At 38.5% G+C, this 17,370-nt stretch overlaps 2 protein-coding genes and 1 long non-coding RNA gene across 5 annotated transcripts in view; 1 reads left to right on the top strand and 2 right to left on the bottom strand.

Moving 5' to 3' along the window:
* LOC126759164 (frizzled-3) overlaps nucleotides 1-17,370 on the bottom strand; it is a 485,412-nt gene that overhangs the window by 180,102 nt on the left and 287,940 nt on the right. The gene's annotated exons all lie outside the window — the stretch shown is intronic.
* The window catches only part of LOC126759202 (uncharacterized), a 152,013-nt gene that overhangs the window by 16,181 nt on the left and 118,462 nt on the right, over nucleotides 1-17,370 (top strand). The gene's annotated exons all lie outside the window — the stretch shown is intronic.
* LOC126759172 (probable cytochrome P450 4s3) overlaps nucleotides 14,919-17,370 on the bottom strand; it is a 33,297-nt gene continuing 30,845 nt past the window's right edge. For 2 of the 3 annotated variants that reach the window (XM_050473849.1, XM_050473848.1), the window contains exon 5: nucleotides 14,919-15,655. In XM_050473849.1, the coding sequence (XP_050329806.1) occupies nucleotides 15,585-15,655 (71 nt within the window). In that variant the 3' untranslated portion in view covers nucleotides 14,919-15,584. Of the gene's footprint in view, nucleotides 15,743-15,820; nucleotides 16,528-16,591; nucleotides 17,046-17,370 lie in introns of all 3 variants that reach the window. The other variant, XM_050473847.1, reaches the window with a different exon arrangement.

The following is a 17,370-nucleotide window of genomic DNA, read 5'->3' on the forward strand; positions in this document are numbered from 1 at the left end:
CAACAAATCAAAGATTTGGTGTTGAAAAACCGTCGATTAACAATTAGAGACCTTGCTGATGAAGTTGGCATATCGAAAGGCTCAGCCAATACCATTTTGAAGAATGTTTTGGGCCTCAAGCGCGTCAAATCTCGACTGGTACCGCAAACATTGAATTTTTTGGAAAAAAGGCGTCGCGTTGAAGTGTGTGAAACGATGCTTTCCGACTACCAGGGTGTCATGAAACGCATTGAAGGAGATAACTGGCGATGAGACTTGAATCTATGCTTACGACCCCGAAACAACCGATCAATCGAGCGAATATCGTGCCAAAAGAGAGCCGAGACCAAAAAAATAGCGCCAAAGTCGCTCAAAAATCAAGGTCATGTTGACTGTTTTCTTCGATTATCGTGGTGTTGTGCATTATGAATTCCTTCCAACCGGTCAAACAGTCAACAAGGAATATATTTGAACGTTATGCGTCGTTTGCGTAACGCTATCCGCCTAAAAAGGCCGGAATTGTGGAAAGACAATTCTTGGTTTTTACACCACGATAATGCACCATCCCATACCGCCCTCGTAATTCGTGATCATTTCGCCAAAAACTCAACCCATATCGTTCCGCAACCACCGTATTCACCTGATCTGGCGCCGTGCGACTTCTGGCTGTTCACCAAGCTCAAAAGACCGCTCCGGGACACCGTTTTTATACGATAGAGGAGATTCAAGCCGCAGCGAAGACGGAACTGAAGGCCATCCCGGAAAGTGACTACAACCAGTGTTTCGAAGATTGGAAAATTCGTTGGCATAAGTGTATTGCAGCGGGAGGGGATTACTTTGAAGGAGATGAAATGGATTTGGAAGAATAAATAAAGAATTTTCAAAATAAATACAATGTCACCTTATTTTTTGGGCACAGTAGTAATATGTACATACGTACTATGTATATCATATTTGAGCTAATTAGATATTAGTATTGGATTATTATCAATACTTCGCACATGCTAATTGTATTAATAATGACACTGAGTGACCGACTTAGAATATACTTATGTTCATTCAGTTAATACGATATTAAATTTGGTTGTAATCCATTCGCATGGTTGGCTACCTTTTTTCGCAAACATTTTCACCAGACAATGGTTTGGTGGGGAATTAATTAAACCTTTATTACTCTTTAAAAAACAAATTATATGTAGTATACCACAAATGATATGTGTTTTTTTTTTAAAGCAAACAACAACAACCGCTTTTCTCATATTTTGACTTCTTCAAGGTTAAGTATTTGTAGGATTCGCTAACAAAATAGTATATTGCCTAATTAATAGCCAACTTTTTAAAATACTATTTTGTTATAATTTTATGGCGTTGACTGGACAATGCTGGGTAATAATTGAAGAATACATATTTGCAAATACATAAATCTGTTAAACTGCCTCGACTGCCGATGAGCATAAAAATGTAGGTGTGTGCATGTGCTCGTGTATGTGTTAAATGTTCCGCAAGTACGTTGTTTGGCCGTGAAACGGTAGTTTATGCATACATACGAGTATAATGTTTATTGAGTTAGACTAAACGTTAAGTAAATAAGGCATACATACACATGCACACTAAATGTCAATCATGTGTACATAATTACGAAGATCAAGTTTAAGTAGCGGCCGATACACCGAGCAAGTGGCTGATTAGAGTAGTGGCAGTACGCGTAAGCCTCGCGTTTCCAATAATCGCACATTTTACATATGTACTTACATATATACATTACGGACGTGATGCAGCTTGCTTAAATGTACTGATATGTAAATACAGCTACATATTTATAATATAATGTGTATTTAAGTAGTTGAAGGGCGGCATCTACTTGAATTTTAGTAAATATTTACGATATTACGAACATAAGTAAGTTTCTGCATATACATATGTATGTACATAAGTATGTATGTATGCTCGCATGTTAGGGGTATTCACTTGTTTAATGTTTCAGGTGGTTTAAGCTCTAATGCTAATTTATAGGTACTAACTTGTTTACTGACATGATGATATATAATTTTAAGCACAGTGGTTATTTTTCAATCAAAATAAAAAATAACAAGTAAGGAAGAGCTAAGTTCGGGTGTCACCGAACATTTTATACTCTCGCATGATAAAGTGATAAGCGAGATTTCATTATCCGTCATTTACATATTTTTCAAATACCGTATTTGTGTAAAGTTTTATTCCGCTATCATACCTATCTATACCGCGTGGTTGTGAACCGATTTGGAAGTAGACGCATATTTCGTACATGTCATCGGGGTGTTACGAGAATATTATATACCGAATTTCATTGAAATCGATCTAGTAGTTCCTGAGATATGGTTGTTGGTCCATAAGTGGGCAACGCCACGCCCATTTTCAATTTTTAAGAAAAGCCTGGGTGCAGCTTCCTTCTGCCATTTCTTCCGTAAAATTTAGTGTTTCTGACGTGTTTTGTTAGTCGGTTAACGCACTTTTAGTGATTTTCAACATAATCTTTGTATGGGAGGTGGGCGTGGTTATTATCCGATTTCTTCCATTTTTGAACTGTATATGGAAATGCCTGAAGGAAACGACTCTATGGAGTTTGGTTGACGACATAGCTATAGTAGTTTCCGAGATATGTACAGAAAACATAGTAGGGGGCAGGGCCACGCCCACTTTTCCAAAAAAATTACGTCCAAATATGCCCCTCCCTAATGCGATCCTTTGTGCCAAATTTCACTTTAATATCCTTATTTATGGCTTAGTTATGACACTTTATAGGTTTTCGGTCCGGATTTCAACTCTACTCGTCACTCTGATCACTTTGGTATATATAACCCTATATCTGACTCTTTTAGTTTTAGGACTTAGAAACAACCGTTATGTGAACAAAACTATAATACTCTCCTTAGCAACTTTGTTTACAGCGAATTTTCCGTACAAAATCCAGATGGTACATCAGCTGTTAGCTGCTGACCGCCAATCGCGTCTAACATACGCTCAAGCCATCCTTAATCACCACCAAGAGGAAGATGATTTTTCATCAAAAATAATCATGAGTGATGAGGCCCATTTCCATCTTAGCGGGTACCCGTAAATAAGCAAAATTTACGCTTCTGGGGCACTGAAAATCCGCGTGTAACCCACGAAGAACCATTGCACCCGCTCAAAGTCACTGTATGGTGTGCTGTTTTTGCTGGAGGACCTTTTTTCTTCGAAGATTTCGCGGGCCAAACGGTTACTGTGAGTGGTGAGCGCTACAGAGCAATGATCAACGAGTTCTTTTTGCCGCAACTTGATGAATTGGGATTGGAAAACATGTGGTTCCAACAGGACGGAGCAACGGCATACACTGCACATGCCACAACCGATATGCTGATGGATGCATTTCCTGGGCGCCTAATCTCCCGTTTTGGCGATTTGCACTGGCCAGCAAGATCGCCCGATTTGACCGCTCCAGACTTCTTTTTGTGGGGCTTTTTGAAGTCGCGGGTTTATGTCAACAAGCCTCAGACTCTTGCAGCTCTTAAAGACAATATCCGTCAAGAATGTGAGGACCTTCGCCGGAAGTTCTGGCCAAAGTGATGGAAAATACCATAAAAAGGGCTCAAATGACAATCAACTGTGGCGGCGGGCATTTACATGATATCATATTATCGACTTGATGTAAAAAAATTTAAAAGACCAAATAAAAATAATCCACAAGCAGAATCAAAGTTTTTAATTTTTTAAAAAAATTACAGCCAAAAAACATCGGAACGTTATAATCGAGATTGAAAAACTAAATGTGATATTATGATATGGGCAGCAGACTTGAGGATGATTTCGGACCGATATGTTTTGGTATTTTGAATTAAATTTGATGTTTATCTACCGGCGGTTTACCTCCACGCTGTGTATTCTTGAGAGCGCTAAATGAACTGCGGCCTCGTAGCCTTTAGACACTTATGAACACTTGACACTTTGTTTTTGCAAGTTTTGTGGATCCCTAATGCTATGTGCGGACCGACATTGAAAACATTTTGAAAACATATTTGTGGGTTGTGGAATCTAAGTCGTTCGGACCGACAATGTGTGTTTTCGAAGAGTTTTCACTGACAACTATCAATAGGGGAATTCTCTTGCTCTTGCAAGATTGCACGACGACACAAAATGCAAAAATCCTGTACCGAAATTTGCAAGGCCAAGAGAGCACCCATTGCAAAATCTATTCATCAATCATTCATCACAACAACCGTAAACGCACAAAATCATATGTGGAACCTGGTCAACCAGCCAAACTTAATGACAAAGCTGAATATTCATGACGTCAAGGTAAGACTCTGTACTTGATGGGATGAGCTTCTAAAACCAAGTGAAACTATTAATGTAGTACACTACCCACAATAACAAGCCGTATTGGAGCGAGTGATTGCCGAAAAATGCGCTGGATTTGTGATTAGACGCGAGGCAATAATTTGCCATCATAACAACGCTCGGTCTCATGTTGCAATCATGGTTCTGGACTAATTGATAAACAGTGGCTGGGAAACCGTTTTCAAGATATTAAGGTCTACTCAACTTGTCTCTGTTTCGATCCGCCTAACATGTTAATTTGGAATCTTCCAAGCGTAAGTACAAGGTATAGAGAAGGCCAGTGAAGTTCTATTGAATAACTATGGGAGGATAATTTTGCTTGCCTTGTCGACATCACAGTTTAATTCCAACGTAGGCAACAATTGCAAGAAGGCTTTAAGTTCACTGACAGGTAACTTGTCCATAATTGAAGTTCCCGGTCACAGAAACATTTTCGACAATAAAAAAGGCAGACGATTTGGCAAAGCTAGGAGCCTCTTTTAACGAAACCGAGACAGAGCCAATATTATGCTCGCTAGGAATGATCAAAAGAGAGCTTTATATGCATTTTGAACAAATCGCACATAGTAAATAGAACACAGCAACAAGCTGCAAGATAACAAAGCAGTTATGGCCGAAATATGACAGGAATAGAACAAATGAACTACTAACGCTGGGTCCAGAAATAGCATATACAACTTACAACTAGTCTACTAGAACGGAGACCTAGCCTTTTGGAGAGCATACACTAAAAATGACTGGAATAGAACAATGGAACTACTATCTTGGTCCAGAAATAGCATGCATCCGTACAGACTTATAACTACTGTAAAGGGCACTCGCCTTTCATTGAGTATGCAAACCAAATCTTGAAATGTCGTTCACAAAACGTACGAGGGCTGCTATATATATTCTGGCCTAGGGCAACACTAAGTGTTGCCAGGTGCAATCTGACATTTCCATTAGAAAGTTCGTTTTATTTACAGGAAATTAAAAAATTCATCTCGGCCCAAAAATGGAATTAACTCGTGAACATTTTCGTGCGATCATTTTTCACAACTTTCGACGTGGATTATCACGACAAGAGTGCATCGATGAACTAAAATCTTTGTATGGATATGAAGCACCATTCTATAGCACTGTGAAAAACTGGTACAACGAATTCAATCGTGGCCGACGCTCGCTCAAAGACGAATTCCATGAAGGTCGTCCAAAAACAGCCGTTGTGCCAGAAAACATCGATGCCGTACGTGAACTGATAATGCAAGACCGTCATGTAACATACCTTCATATAAAGGCATGCCTATGCATTTCTCCCACCAGCATATATTCGATATTGCATGAACAACTGGCCGTAAAAATGGTTTGTTCTCGTTGGATCCCGCACAATTTGACAATCGCTCAAAAAAAGGCTCGTGTGGATTGGTGTAAAGAAATGCTGAAAAAATACGATCGCGGTGCTTTAAAAGACGTTTATAAGATCGTCACAGGTGACGAATCATAGATCTATGCGTATGAGCCCGAAACAAAACAGCAATCGACAAAAAAAAAATAATAATAATAAAAAAAAAAACATTTTCGCTGATAAATATGCGCTATTTACAATGGGCCAGAAATATATATAGCAACGTATAATGGATATTTGTAAGTAGTTTCATTGAGACACCAAACGCTTTGAGCACAACTATGAAACGGAATAGCAAGACTATAAGGTCGTAATTCATCTGAAAATCAGAGAGACTTTTAAGTAAATCCTGCTTATGTGAAAATTAAACACGAAAATATGAAGTTTTACATCATATATGCATCACTTCAGCTGTTATTCGCATTTTTGTAGTTATGTATTGCCCATTAAACAGTTGCATAGCAAATTAACCATTGGTATTAATATTGACTATCTCACCTGACAACCATGCAGAGTACCAAATAGCACAAGTTCGCGTGAAAGAAACTTGCCTATAAGCTATTACGCATAGTTTTCCACAAGGTCACGCAGTGACCCCTTTAAATAAATAATCAAACAACGGCAAACTGGTTAATGTGTTGCCGCTGCATAGTTTCCTATTTGCATTCGTGAACTAATCAGTTGCATCGGAAGCACACGCACGCGCATTTTCACGTGCATCTTTGGGCAGTGAGTGTCATTATAAGTAAATATGTGTGTCGGCTTTAGCATTGGCATTGAATGTATGCTTGTACACGATGCAACCACAAAGCAATTATTTCAGTTTTAATGGCACATGTGGGCATGTATGTATGTATGTGGAAACCGCTGCATAATTGTCTATATATTTTAGTGTTAGTTTAAATATTTAAGCCATTTAAGCTCAACTCAGATAATGTTGCTGCTGTAATAGACAAAAAACCTGACTCTTAGCTATCGCCATCAAGTTTTGGGATTGTTACACTCTCGGAATTATACTCGTATAATTAGTTTGTGACAACTTCCGTGCGATACAGAAGTTAACGATTCCATAGAAAATATGTGTAAGTATGGGCAAGATATATTCATATGTATACCCGTACCCATTGCGTTCTGCTATCTGTTGTGATTTGTGATTGCAGCTTCTCGACACCGAACCTTCCTTGCGTTTGTTGACGATCGTTTTTTACTGCACAGAGGCGGGTGTGTATCTTCGTTGCAACACGATAGTGGTCGGAGTCAATGCTAGGACCTCGGAGCGTACGCACGTCTAAAGCATTGCAGACGTATCTTCTGTCTATCACAGCATGATCGATCTGGTTGGTGGTTTTTCGATCCGCAGACAGTCAAGTAGCTTGATGAAGTTTTCTATGCTGGAATCTAGTATGACGGCTAACCATATTTCGGGCTCCAGCGAAGTCGATCAGCCTCAACACATTTGGGGATGTTTCTTCATGGAGGCTCAATTTACCGACTGTTGTGTCAAAGATGCTTTCATTGCCCACGCTGGCGTTAATGTTGCCAGTTACTATATTGACAACGTGGCGGGGGCAGCTGTCATACGTGTGCTCTAAGAGCTCATAGAAGACATCTACGGTCACTTCTTCCTTCTATTTCATCGGGGCGATATGTTGAACAATTTCGTTTTGATGCGGATAGTGGCTAGAAGTTCATCCACTGGTGTGAATGCCAGTACTCGGCGACGGAGTCTCTCTCTCTCATCACGAACCCCACACCGTATTTAACCTCCTTTAAATGTCCACTGTAGTAAATGCCACAATAACCTACTCGTCTCAGTCCTTGTCCCGTCCAACGCATTTCTTAGACGGCGGTAATGTCAGCCTTTACTCTCACGCGGACATCAACCAGCTGGTAGCACTTTCCCATTTAAGTGACCGGACATTCCAGGTGCATGGCCTTAAATCGTAATCCTTAATACATTTGCAATGGTCGTTGTCAAAAGGGGGGTCTCTCATTCGAGGCCGTTTTCTTCTTTTCATTGGTAGCGTTTTTACGTGGTGGGTCCCCAATACAGCACACAACCCTGGGGAGGCGATGTTTCGCTTTCAGACGGATGTTTTTGGTTACCCAGAGGGTACTTGGTCTAAGACCGGAAGTCGTGAGCTCCTTCAGCCATATATAAAAGAATGGTTTTGACCACTCCCAAGTGAATGGCGCTCAGAGAACTTTCTTCGCTTGCTAAATCCTCCCGTAACATAAAATATTTTTAAATCTTTTTGCCTTAAATTTTTTTTACAGCTGGCAACATCCTAATTTTGCTAATTAAGCTTTCAGAGTATTGCTCTGAATAATTCAGGAAGCATTTGTAACTCATAACTGTTTGACATTAGTATTAGTTATTTTAGTTTTATAACCCATTAACGCAAATATGGTTAGTTGTACCGTCGCGCGAACCAGGTAATCAAATTTTAACTGACGAGCGAACTAACGGGTTTTTCAATTGGGACGCTACAAAAGTAAACCGAAACGACGCCATATTTTTTCCCGCTCTTTTGACACTGTTTTTCAGTAAGGTTTGCCATTTCATCATGGAAAGATATACGACCCAACAATGAGTCGAAATTATTAAAATTTATTTATGGACGTCAAAATCGTCCTGTCAGATCAACAATCGAGCGTCTGGAGGAAAATTTTTGAATCCACAGACACAGTACAAAATGTTCCCGCGCCAGTGAGACAAAGAAGTGCCTGTAGTGTCGAGAATATTACTGGGGGGCGAAGGGGGCCGTCGCCCCGGGCGCAACGTCTTGGGGGCGGCAAAACGATCTTCGCTGTTTTTTAAAACTCCAATTCGGGCAAAAATTCCTGAAAATTGTGTCAAAAGTGTACAAGATATAGGGCGAAAATGGGTTTTTTTTATGGCTTTTAATAAGATGTCTTGTAAATTTACTATCAATTTCCTCAAAAACCGTATTGTGAGAATTTTGGAACTTCAGAATTTGCGTGGCCTTCCTAAATTTTATATACTTAATATCGAAGATATTTAGGTAGGTAGATAAAGGGGGGCGGCAGAACATCCTTGGCCCCGGGCGCCCGAAGTTGTAGCTACGCCACTGCGCTAACGCATCAGTTAAGGAACCCCCAAATCAGTCTCTCACACGTCGTTCTCAAGCATTTTGAATCTCTGTGATGTCGTTGTGGCGTATTTTGCAAAGAAATTTTGGTCAACATCATTGAAAGAATTTCATTTCATTTTCAATTGTTTTATTTAAAGTGCTTTGTAGCGCTCTTATTGAAAAACCCGTTATAGGAGCTTAAGTATCTCAACAGACCAACGTTCTAAGGTGTTCAAATGATATCCTATTAGTATAGATCTCTCTTAACCTAACCTAACCTAACTTAGTTGTTATTATATACTAAATTATGTACTACAAAAACCACGAATTGAGTAGATGCAGTTTTTGTATTACCCACCTGTTATGTTACATATGTACTTAACGGCATATTCGTATGCGGTATGCGCCCAAAAGTCAAAGTATTAGCAAATAAGGTAAAAGTCAGAGTACTAATTTAAAAATTTATGCAACGCAATAATTTCCACAATGAGGTATTTGGCTGCTTTGTTAGCCTGACGTGTGCATTGGTAATTTTAGGTTCCCATATAAACTTGCTGTACCTCTATATACTTGTGGGTACTTACATATGCGTGTAGCTACGTGACAAATATGGCAGAGTTTGAGGGTGGCACGTTTTTATGCGCAACGCTGCCGTCAGCAGCGCTTCAGCAGTTGACTGCTAGTTACTCATATGCTAACGAAATGCTCAAGTGACAAAAATTAGCCGTTTATAAGTATTTTCTAGCTAATAATATTGTTTATACGCAACGGTTCTGTTTGGCGTTTGAGGTGCAATCCTAAGGCTTTGGTAATTCGCATGCTTAGCCATCGGTTTTGCCAATACAAAGACCGAAGACTTTGCACTCAACTACTTTGCAAAGTATGTATGTATGTTGTATGCGCACATACAATTTCACATAGTTACATTTGTGCAAGCAACCGCTCGGGTTTTCTTTCGTGGCGAATGGCAACCTTGAATTTCGGCCCACCGGTTATTTTTTGTCGCCACCGTCGACTGCCACTGGCAATATTGATTGCATTTCTTGCCGACATTTGCTGTGTATTTTACAAAATATTTGAGGTGCCAACTGCATATTAAAATATCGCGCTTTTATGTTAGCATTAACGAAAAATTAGGGCGTACACAATGCGCGACAAGAGCGGTCTCCATATTGCGTGCGGGTTGGCTGTGCGTCCATTTGGATCGGCGAAGAAGATTGAAGTGCATGGCGCTTTTGTATGAAGGTGGCTCTGTTTTTAGCTAAGCCACATGTTATTTTCGAATATAAAGAGAATTCTTTGGGAAGTGGTGAATGAAAAATGGTTCGAAAATAAGTAAGATAATTTTTAATAAAAGAAGTCGTGGCTTTTATTATTTTTAATCTTAATACCTTACACTTTTTATTTAAAACTTATTTAAAGTCGATAACGAAAAAAATTTGACTTTTCAAAAGAAGAACATAATTTTCGCCATTCAAACGCCTCTCTTTTAGAACTATTATATTCTCGAACTCTGTAAAATATATTGGAGTTATTCTAGTTAAAAAATACGCTCGAAAGCACACATAGAGAACTTTCAAACCCCTTCGAAACTGGAACTCCTGCAGAAGAGTCATTGCCCCTTAGTATAGGTAACGACCTCACATGATCCAATGACTCTACGCAAGTATCATCCGTTCCATACTAACATATGGCGCGGTGCTGTGGTAAATAGGATTATCGAAAAAATACTGCATTGAACCCCTGGAACAGGTGCAGCGGGTTTGCTTGCTGGGAATTACAGTCGCAAAGAAAACTATATCGACAATGCCTCTGGAGGTTAAACTCGATAGCCGGCGAATACATATACAAGTGAAGTACTCATGAAGTTAGTTGATTGGTGCTAGTGTCGGCGTCACTATCATATCATACTCGACGTTGTTAAGGGGTTACATGGGTTTCCTCGGGCAAAAAACGGCCTTTTTTCAATAATTTTTTTTACATATAAAAAATGAAATATTTTAATGATTTTTTTTTTGTTTAAAATACTCATATTTAATAAACATTTTGTAAAATTTTCAAAAAAAAATATCAAAATGGCAGTCATTACGACGCCATTTCCGGCAGTCCCTCGGAAAAAAGGTGCATCCGCGTTGTCAGCAGAACTTCTTTCAGGATCATCTGAAATAAAAATAAAAAATACGTGTTTTAGTAAAGACAATAAACTAGGTATTGGACGAAGGAAAAATAAAATGAAAATTGGATTTTTGGCAGACGTTTTTATAAAAAAATGCAAATTTCGATGAAAATTTCTCGACATTTTTTTTTAAATAGTTGTAATTAAAAAAAAAAAATCCTTCGTTCAAGACCTTGTAAATGATATCTCGAAGACCTGTGTAAAATTTCATCAAGATCGGTTGAGTAGTTCGCGAGAAATCTTGACAACCGACTTTGAAAACAAAGTTTTGAGAAAAACGCGTTTAAAGACGGCGCACTTAGCCTAGCTAGCCTCGAGCGCACAAGTTCTCAAGGCTGTATCTCCGAAACTATTAGTCGGATCAACTTGAAAATTTAGGACAATATTCTAGAGATATTATAGAATTTAATAAGACAAAAAAAATTTCAATTTTTTGAAACTGTGAAACCTATGTATGTAACCCCTTAATGAATTGGCAATGCGACTGAGAAAAGGAGATTCATGAGGAGTTTAAAACAATGTTTTCATACCCCCAGTAGCGAAGAATGAACCAATGGTTATGTAATCAACAGTTTCAACTGCGAAATCTACATATTCACCGACTGATCAAAAGATAAAATAGTATCAGAAGATATTTTTTCTGGTCAGACAAGCGGCTTTTAAAGCTATGCAAGGCCAAAGCCAATAAAAAGTCTCACTGCGCTAGGTTGTGCAATCAGGCAATAACTTGACCCTCAATAGGTAACTCACTTATCATTTGAGTACCCAGTCATACATAAATAGAAAGAAATAAAGTCTGGAACAATTGGAAACATAATTCCTCTAAGCTGCCCCAGACTGATCAGTGCCTTCAAGAATCGTTTGAATCAACGGACCCCAGAGAAACACCTCAGGTTTTCGAAGTTACTGCTGGGTAGTGTTGATGGTGGACATATCAAAACACTTCTACTTCTAGGCAAAAAGGAACTTAATAGTATTGTAGGGGTCATCACGGGTCACTTATCCTTACCTTCACAAAATTAGAAAAGTAAAGCATGCGCGGCGATTAATGAGACGATGGAACAATATATTTGATGAGACGGGACATATTCCACGTCTCTCAATGTTCCAATTTAAGAAACATTTGTTAACGAATGTGCCAAAAAGGATGTGCACGATTTAAGAGTGTTCATTTTGGATTGAAAGACAAAGAACGTCCTGTGCGGCCAAAAACGTTTGAAGATAAGGCACTGGAAACACTGCTCGATGAAGATTGTTGCTAAACACAAGTAGAGCTCGCAGATCATTTAGGAGTCACTGAAATAACGTATTTTCTTTTAAAAGTAAGGAACATTTTTTTACAAACTTTTACTTGTGTGGTTTATAAAGTTCCCTAAATATTATTTCATTTATTTATTTTTATATTTTTCGTTAAAACAGCTCATGCGTTTTTCGACGTAAAACTTAAAAATTTCAATTAAAATTTTTCTGTGAGGTAGAGCTTCGAAATCAGCTAAAATATTTACCAAAAAGCGAAATTATTTAAGCTTCTCTTACTTACTGGACACAACTGTAGTTGTTCAACCTAAGAGTATGCAATGAATTCATTTATCGCTTTTACATTACATGACCCGGTAGGAAATTGCAAATTTAAATTTACTGGCACTTACTTATTTCACTAAAACTGCGTATATGATTTTGGTCAACAAATTGCACATCAGAAAAAAATTGCAAACATGGTCGCACGTAGATTCTACATAGTGGAATCTAATAGTGTTTTTCATGCCTTAAAGAAGGACTTCTACGTATTGAGTTTGACTGGATGAACTCTTTAATAAAGTTATAAAGTGCCAGTCACGTTTATATGTAAAAACAAGAAAGGTCGTTAACATCGTTTAAGAAGCTCTGCCAAATTTCTTGAAGATACCTTGTCAAGTGAGAAAGTTTTCCATACAAGCACTTGATTTCGATCGTTCAGTTTGTATGGAAACTGTATGCTAGTTGTTAAATATTGAGGGTTCCGAAAAGTTTGCAGCTTCCTGTAAAGAAAAGGACGTCTGCAAAATTTCAAATCGATATCTCAAAAACCGAAAGACTATTTCGCATATATGTATGTCTCGGACGAACATGACTAAATCGGCTCAGCATGTCAAGCTGATCATTTGTATTGGTATACTTGTCTATACTTTATAAGGTCTCCGCTGATTCCTATTGGGTGCTACAAATATCGTGGCAAAATTAATATACCCTGTTCAGGGTATAAAGAGAAGTTTGCATTTTACATTGAGCGAGTTTGTCAGTTCATACAATTAATAAACAAGTAGGAAGAGCTAAGTTCGAGTGCAACCGAACATTTTATGCTCTTACAACTTGCAGGAATGAAAGCCTTGCCTTAAGGTTAAAAACGTCAACCAGAGGATCGAAGTCGAAGCACTTTTATATACATATACTATATGTACAAATACTTTATATAACTCCTATACTGACAGACATACTTGTATAAGGATTGTTAGAAAAACGAGAACTATTATATGTAGTATATGGAAGTTGGAGTAGTATCGACCAAATCTAATCTATTTTTTCCAATATCACATGCTATTACATGTCACTTTCTAAACAACTAATCATACATATAGTGTAAAGTCACGCGGATGTTCGAAAATACTGATATTAGTTATATAGGGGCTAGTCCAAGTTTTCGCTCAAATTTATCCATCTTCGGCACAAAGATACACTGTTATGAGTAAAATATGCTTTTTTATTTTCATTGTGATAACTCACATTTTGGCCGATATATGTATGTGTGCGGTACAAAGTCACCCAGGGGGGACTAAAGGAAGTATTGGTCCGATTCAAACCATTTGTGACATACAGACATACTATTCTCTGAATTTGAACATTGAGGGGTCTTGAACAGTTTTTATTGGATGTGAAAAAATTTTTGGTCATTGGTGGCATTGATGGCACACACCAAAGACATTATTTCTGCAAGTAGGCGTGTTTATTGTTCGATGTGGCATAAAATATAAAAAGAATGCCACGTACCACATTTTGTCGAAATTTATTAGTCGAGATATAGGATTTCACCAAAAAGCAGTCGGTGCCATGCCCATCGCCCAATTTTTACCCTGGCACCTATAAAGCCTTGTCATATCATCTCAGCGGCAAATTTTGACGTTTCAGTAGTTTTGGACGCATTATCGATTTTTTCTAGGAGCGTATCATATTTTTCGTGGTTGTAGTAGTAGTTTTGGACTATTATAGAGCACACGTTATATACAGGGGAATGAACTGTATACCAAGGTTTTCATCCGATTACAGACATCCATTTTTCTTGCACTATCGGTAGGAGTTCGTATCATATTCGTGTTAGACAAACGTGGTTGTAGCCCGAAAAGTAGCTTTAGTGGTTGTGGGAACCTATTATCGCAGAGCAGGGTCCATACACAATTTTTCAAAAATTTTGTATGTAGCGCCATTTTTTCAAAGATGCTGTTGGACGCAACGTTACGGTGAATGGCGATCGCTATCGTTCGATGCTAACAAACTTTTTGTTGCCAAAAATGGAAGAACACCTGAACCTGCTATGCCACACAGCTTTCATGGCCATTTTGAGGGAAAAAGATTATCTAGACCCGTAAGTTTCATCGATTTCTTTAGACTATTTTTTGTGGGCTACGTCAAGTCTACCGTCTACAGAAATACAGCTTACACGGATGAACGGACGGACATACAGACAACGTGCGGTCAACATTTAAATGAAATTATCTTCAAAAAGTAAATGTCATCAACTCAAATAAAGAACCGATGAGATTTTGCAAATTTTATGCGTTTTTTTTTAAAAAAAGTTATCATTTCACCCGATATATATGTATGTATATAACCCTATATCTATCTCGTTTAGTTGTAAGTGCTACCTACAACCGTTAGGTGAACAAAACTATAACGATCTCTAGAAACTGGGTGCAATAGTATAAAAATATTTATTTAGAACACATTTTAAACATAATATATTAGGTTGTCAAAAAAGTCTTGCGGTATTTTCGCTAGTTGGCGCTGAAAGCGCGTAGTTCTAGTTTTATTCGTCACATCGGGTCATGCTATACCTTTTTGGAAAGCTCATTTCACGCGCTAACACGTGTTTGATTGATTGTCGTTTCTTTTAAGTCGTTCGTGAGTTATAGCGTCGCAAACATGGAGCAAAATAAAGAGAAAATACGGCATATTTTACAGTACTACTACGAGAAAGGCAAAAATGCATCTCAAGCCGCCAATAAAATTTGTGCAGTTTATGAACCCGATACAGTTTCCATTTCCACCGCACAACGATGGTTTCAACGTTTTCGTTCTGGTGTAGAGGTGGTCGAAGATGCGTCACACTCCGGAAGGCCTGTCGTCGAAACTTGCGATAAAATCGCTGAATTGGTCGAAAGAGACCGGCATAGTAGTAGCCGTAGCATCGGTCAAGAGCTGGGCATGAGTCATTAAAAATTCATTTCAATTTCAATAAAAAAAAAAAATTCAATAAAAATACCGCAAGACTTTTTTGACAACCCATTATAATAACATAAGACGGTAAAAATCAATAAATGCATTAAAAACTGGTAACGGTATTTTATTTTCGTGGCCGCATACGTATTTGTATGCCATTTCCACTTTTCATCACCAACTCTGCCAACGGATTAGGTACGAAATCCTTCACTGGTAACAGCTCGTAACTTCGCAAAAGCGACGATAACGCAAGCTTTAACTCCAGCATAGCGAACTTTTGACCTAAAAGCGAGTAGAAAATGGAATTTAATGAGTTATTGCAGAACTGAAGATTTAATAAAATATTTTAACTTCATTTACCAATGCAATTCCTTGGTCCTGCACTAAATGCTACGAAAGCGAATGGATGCAACTCTTTGTCGTTGGCCAAAAATCGTTCCGGGTTGAATTTTTCAGGTTCTGGATAACTATTTTCATCACGATGTACCATATAGGCCAATATGCTGATGGCGACACCCTTTGGCACTGTTATGTTACCGATTTGTAAGTCTTCTTGCGTTTTGCGTGAGTAGAATGGTACTGAAGGATAAATGCGTAGCGTTTCTTTTATCACCGCCTCCAAGTAACGCAAGGTTTCCTTTTCACGTCCCTGCATTGCTACGGCCTCTTCGTAAGCGCGGTGCTGTATGTCCTCATGCTGGGAGAGCAGATAAATGCAAAAGCCCATGGCAGAGCTCGTGGTGTCATGACCCTCAAACAAAAAAGTGTCGACTTCTTCGCGTATTTCAAGATCCGTTAGACCGCCACCTTCTAGCTGCGATATCAGCAGCATATCGAGGAAGGCAAGACGCCGTTTACCGCCGACATCATCGGATTTCTCAGCGTCTGCCATATTATGTATGTTGATGTCCTGTAGCATTTGACGACGCAACTTGATAATTCGATTGGTTTCGCCATGCAGTACCTTCAGCGCTTCGATGCTCTCTTTGTACGCATCGGTGAAGCGATAGATCAAATCAAAGCGATGCCAAAATGAGAAGGATCGCTTGTGCAAGACGCGACAAATGCTGGAATGAGAATGAAGGGAAAATAAGCCATTTCAAGAGATTGGGTTTTAAATTCTTCACATACGTCTGCACAGCCTTCACGTATTCCGACTCGCTCTGCATCTGCGCATTCTTCTTTATGCCCATCGCCGTCTCTGAAATAGCATCCAAAGCGAATAACGTTATATATGGATATATATCGAACTGCTCGCCGTTTGCTTTGTCGCGCAATTTTCTGATGAGAATTTGACAGTTATCCTCCATGGGTTCCTTGAATTCGCCCAGTATGCGAAAATGAAAAGCGGGTGTGAGTAATTTTCGGCGACGTTGCCAGGCTTCGTTGGCACTGGTTAGGAGTCCTTTGCCAAGCCATCCCTCAACGAGTTTGTAATTTCTGGACTTTTCCAACAATTTGTTATTACTTAGTATTTGCCTGACGTCCTCTGGATCGGAAAAGAAGACCATGAGATCCTTACCGAACCATATGCGAAAAACAGGACCATGTTTCTTGTAAAGCGAATTCAACCATGTCAGAATTTCTGAAATCAGAAGACAATACTCTCTAAGAACATGTTATCAACTAATTTAAACAAATATATTTAAGTATTTATTTTTTAATATTAACGTCCGTTACATAATATTAGTTCCTAAATTAACAAGAAAAACTATTGTATATCTCTTTCTGGGTAAAATTAAAGAAAGACGTCTGCGGGTATTATTTATCTAATTCAGTGTCCTCATAAAGTATTCAATCAAAAATTTTTCAAAATGTGACATTAATGAATTTTCTTGTTAAAGCCATACAACTTGTTTCAATCATCCTTTTCGCATGAAATAATTTTAAAATGTAGTAATCCTTGATTT

Source organism: Bactrocera neohumeralis, chromosome 5, assembly GCF_024586455.1.
Source record: "Bactrocera neohumeralis isolate Rockhampton chromosome 5, APGP_CSIRO_Bneo_wtdbg2-racon-allhic-juicebox.fasta_v2, whole genome shotgun sequence".
NCBI classification, from domain to species: Eukaryota; Metazoa; Arthropoda; class Insecta; order Diptera; family Tephritidae; genus Bactrocera; species Bactrocera neohumeralis.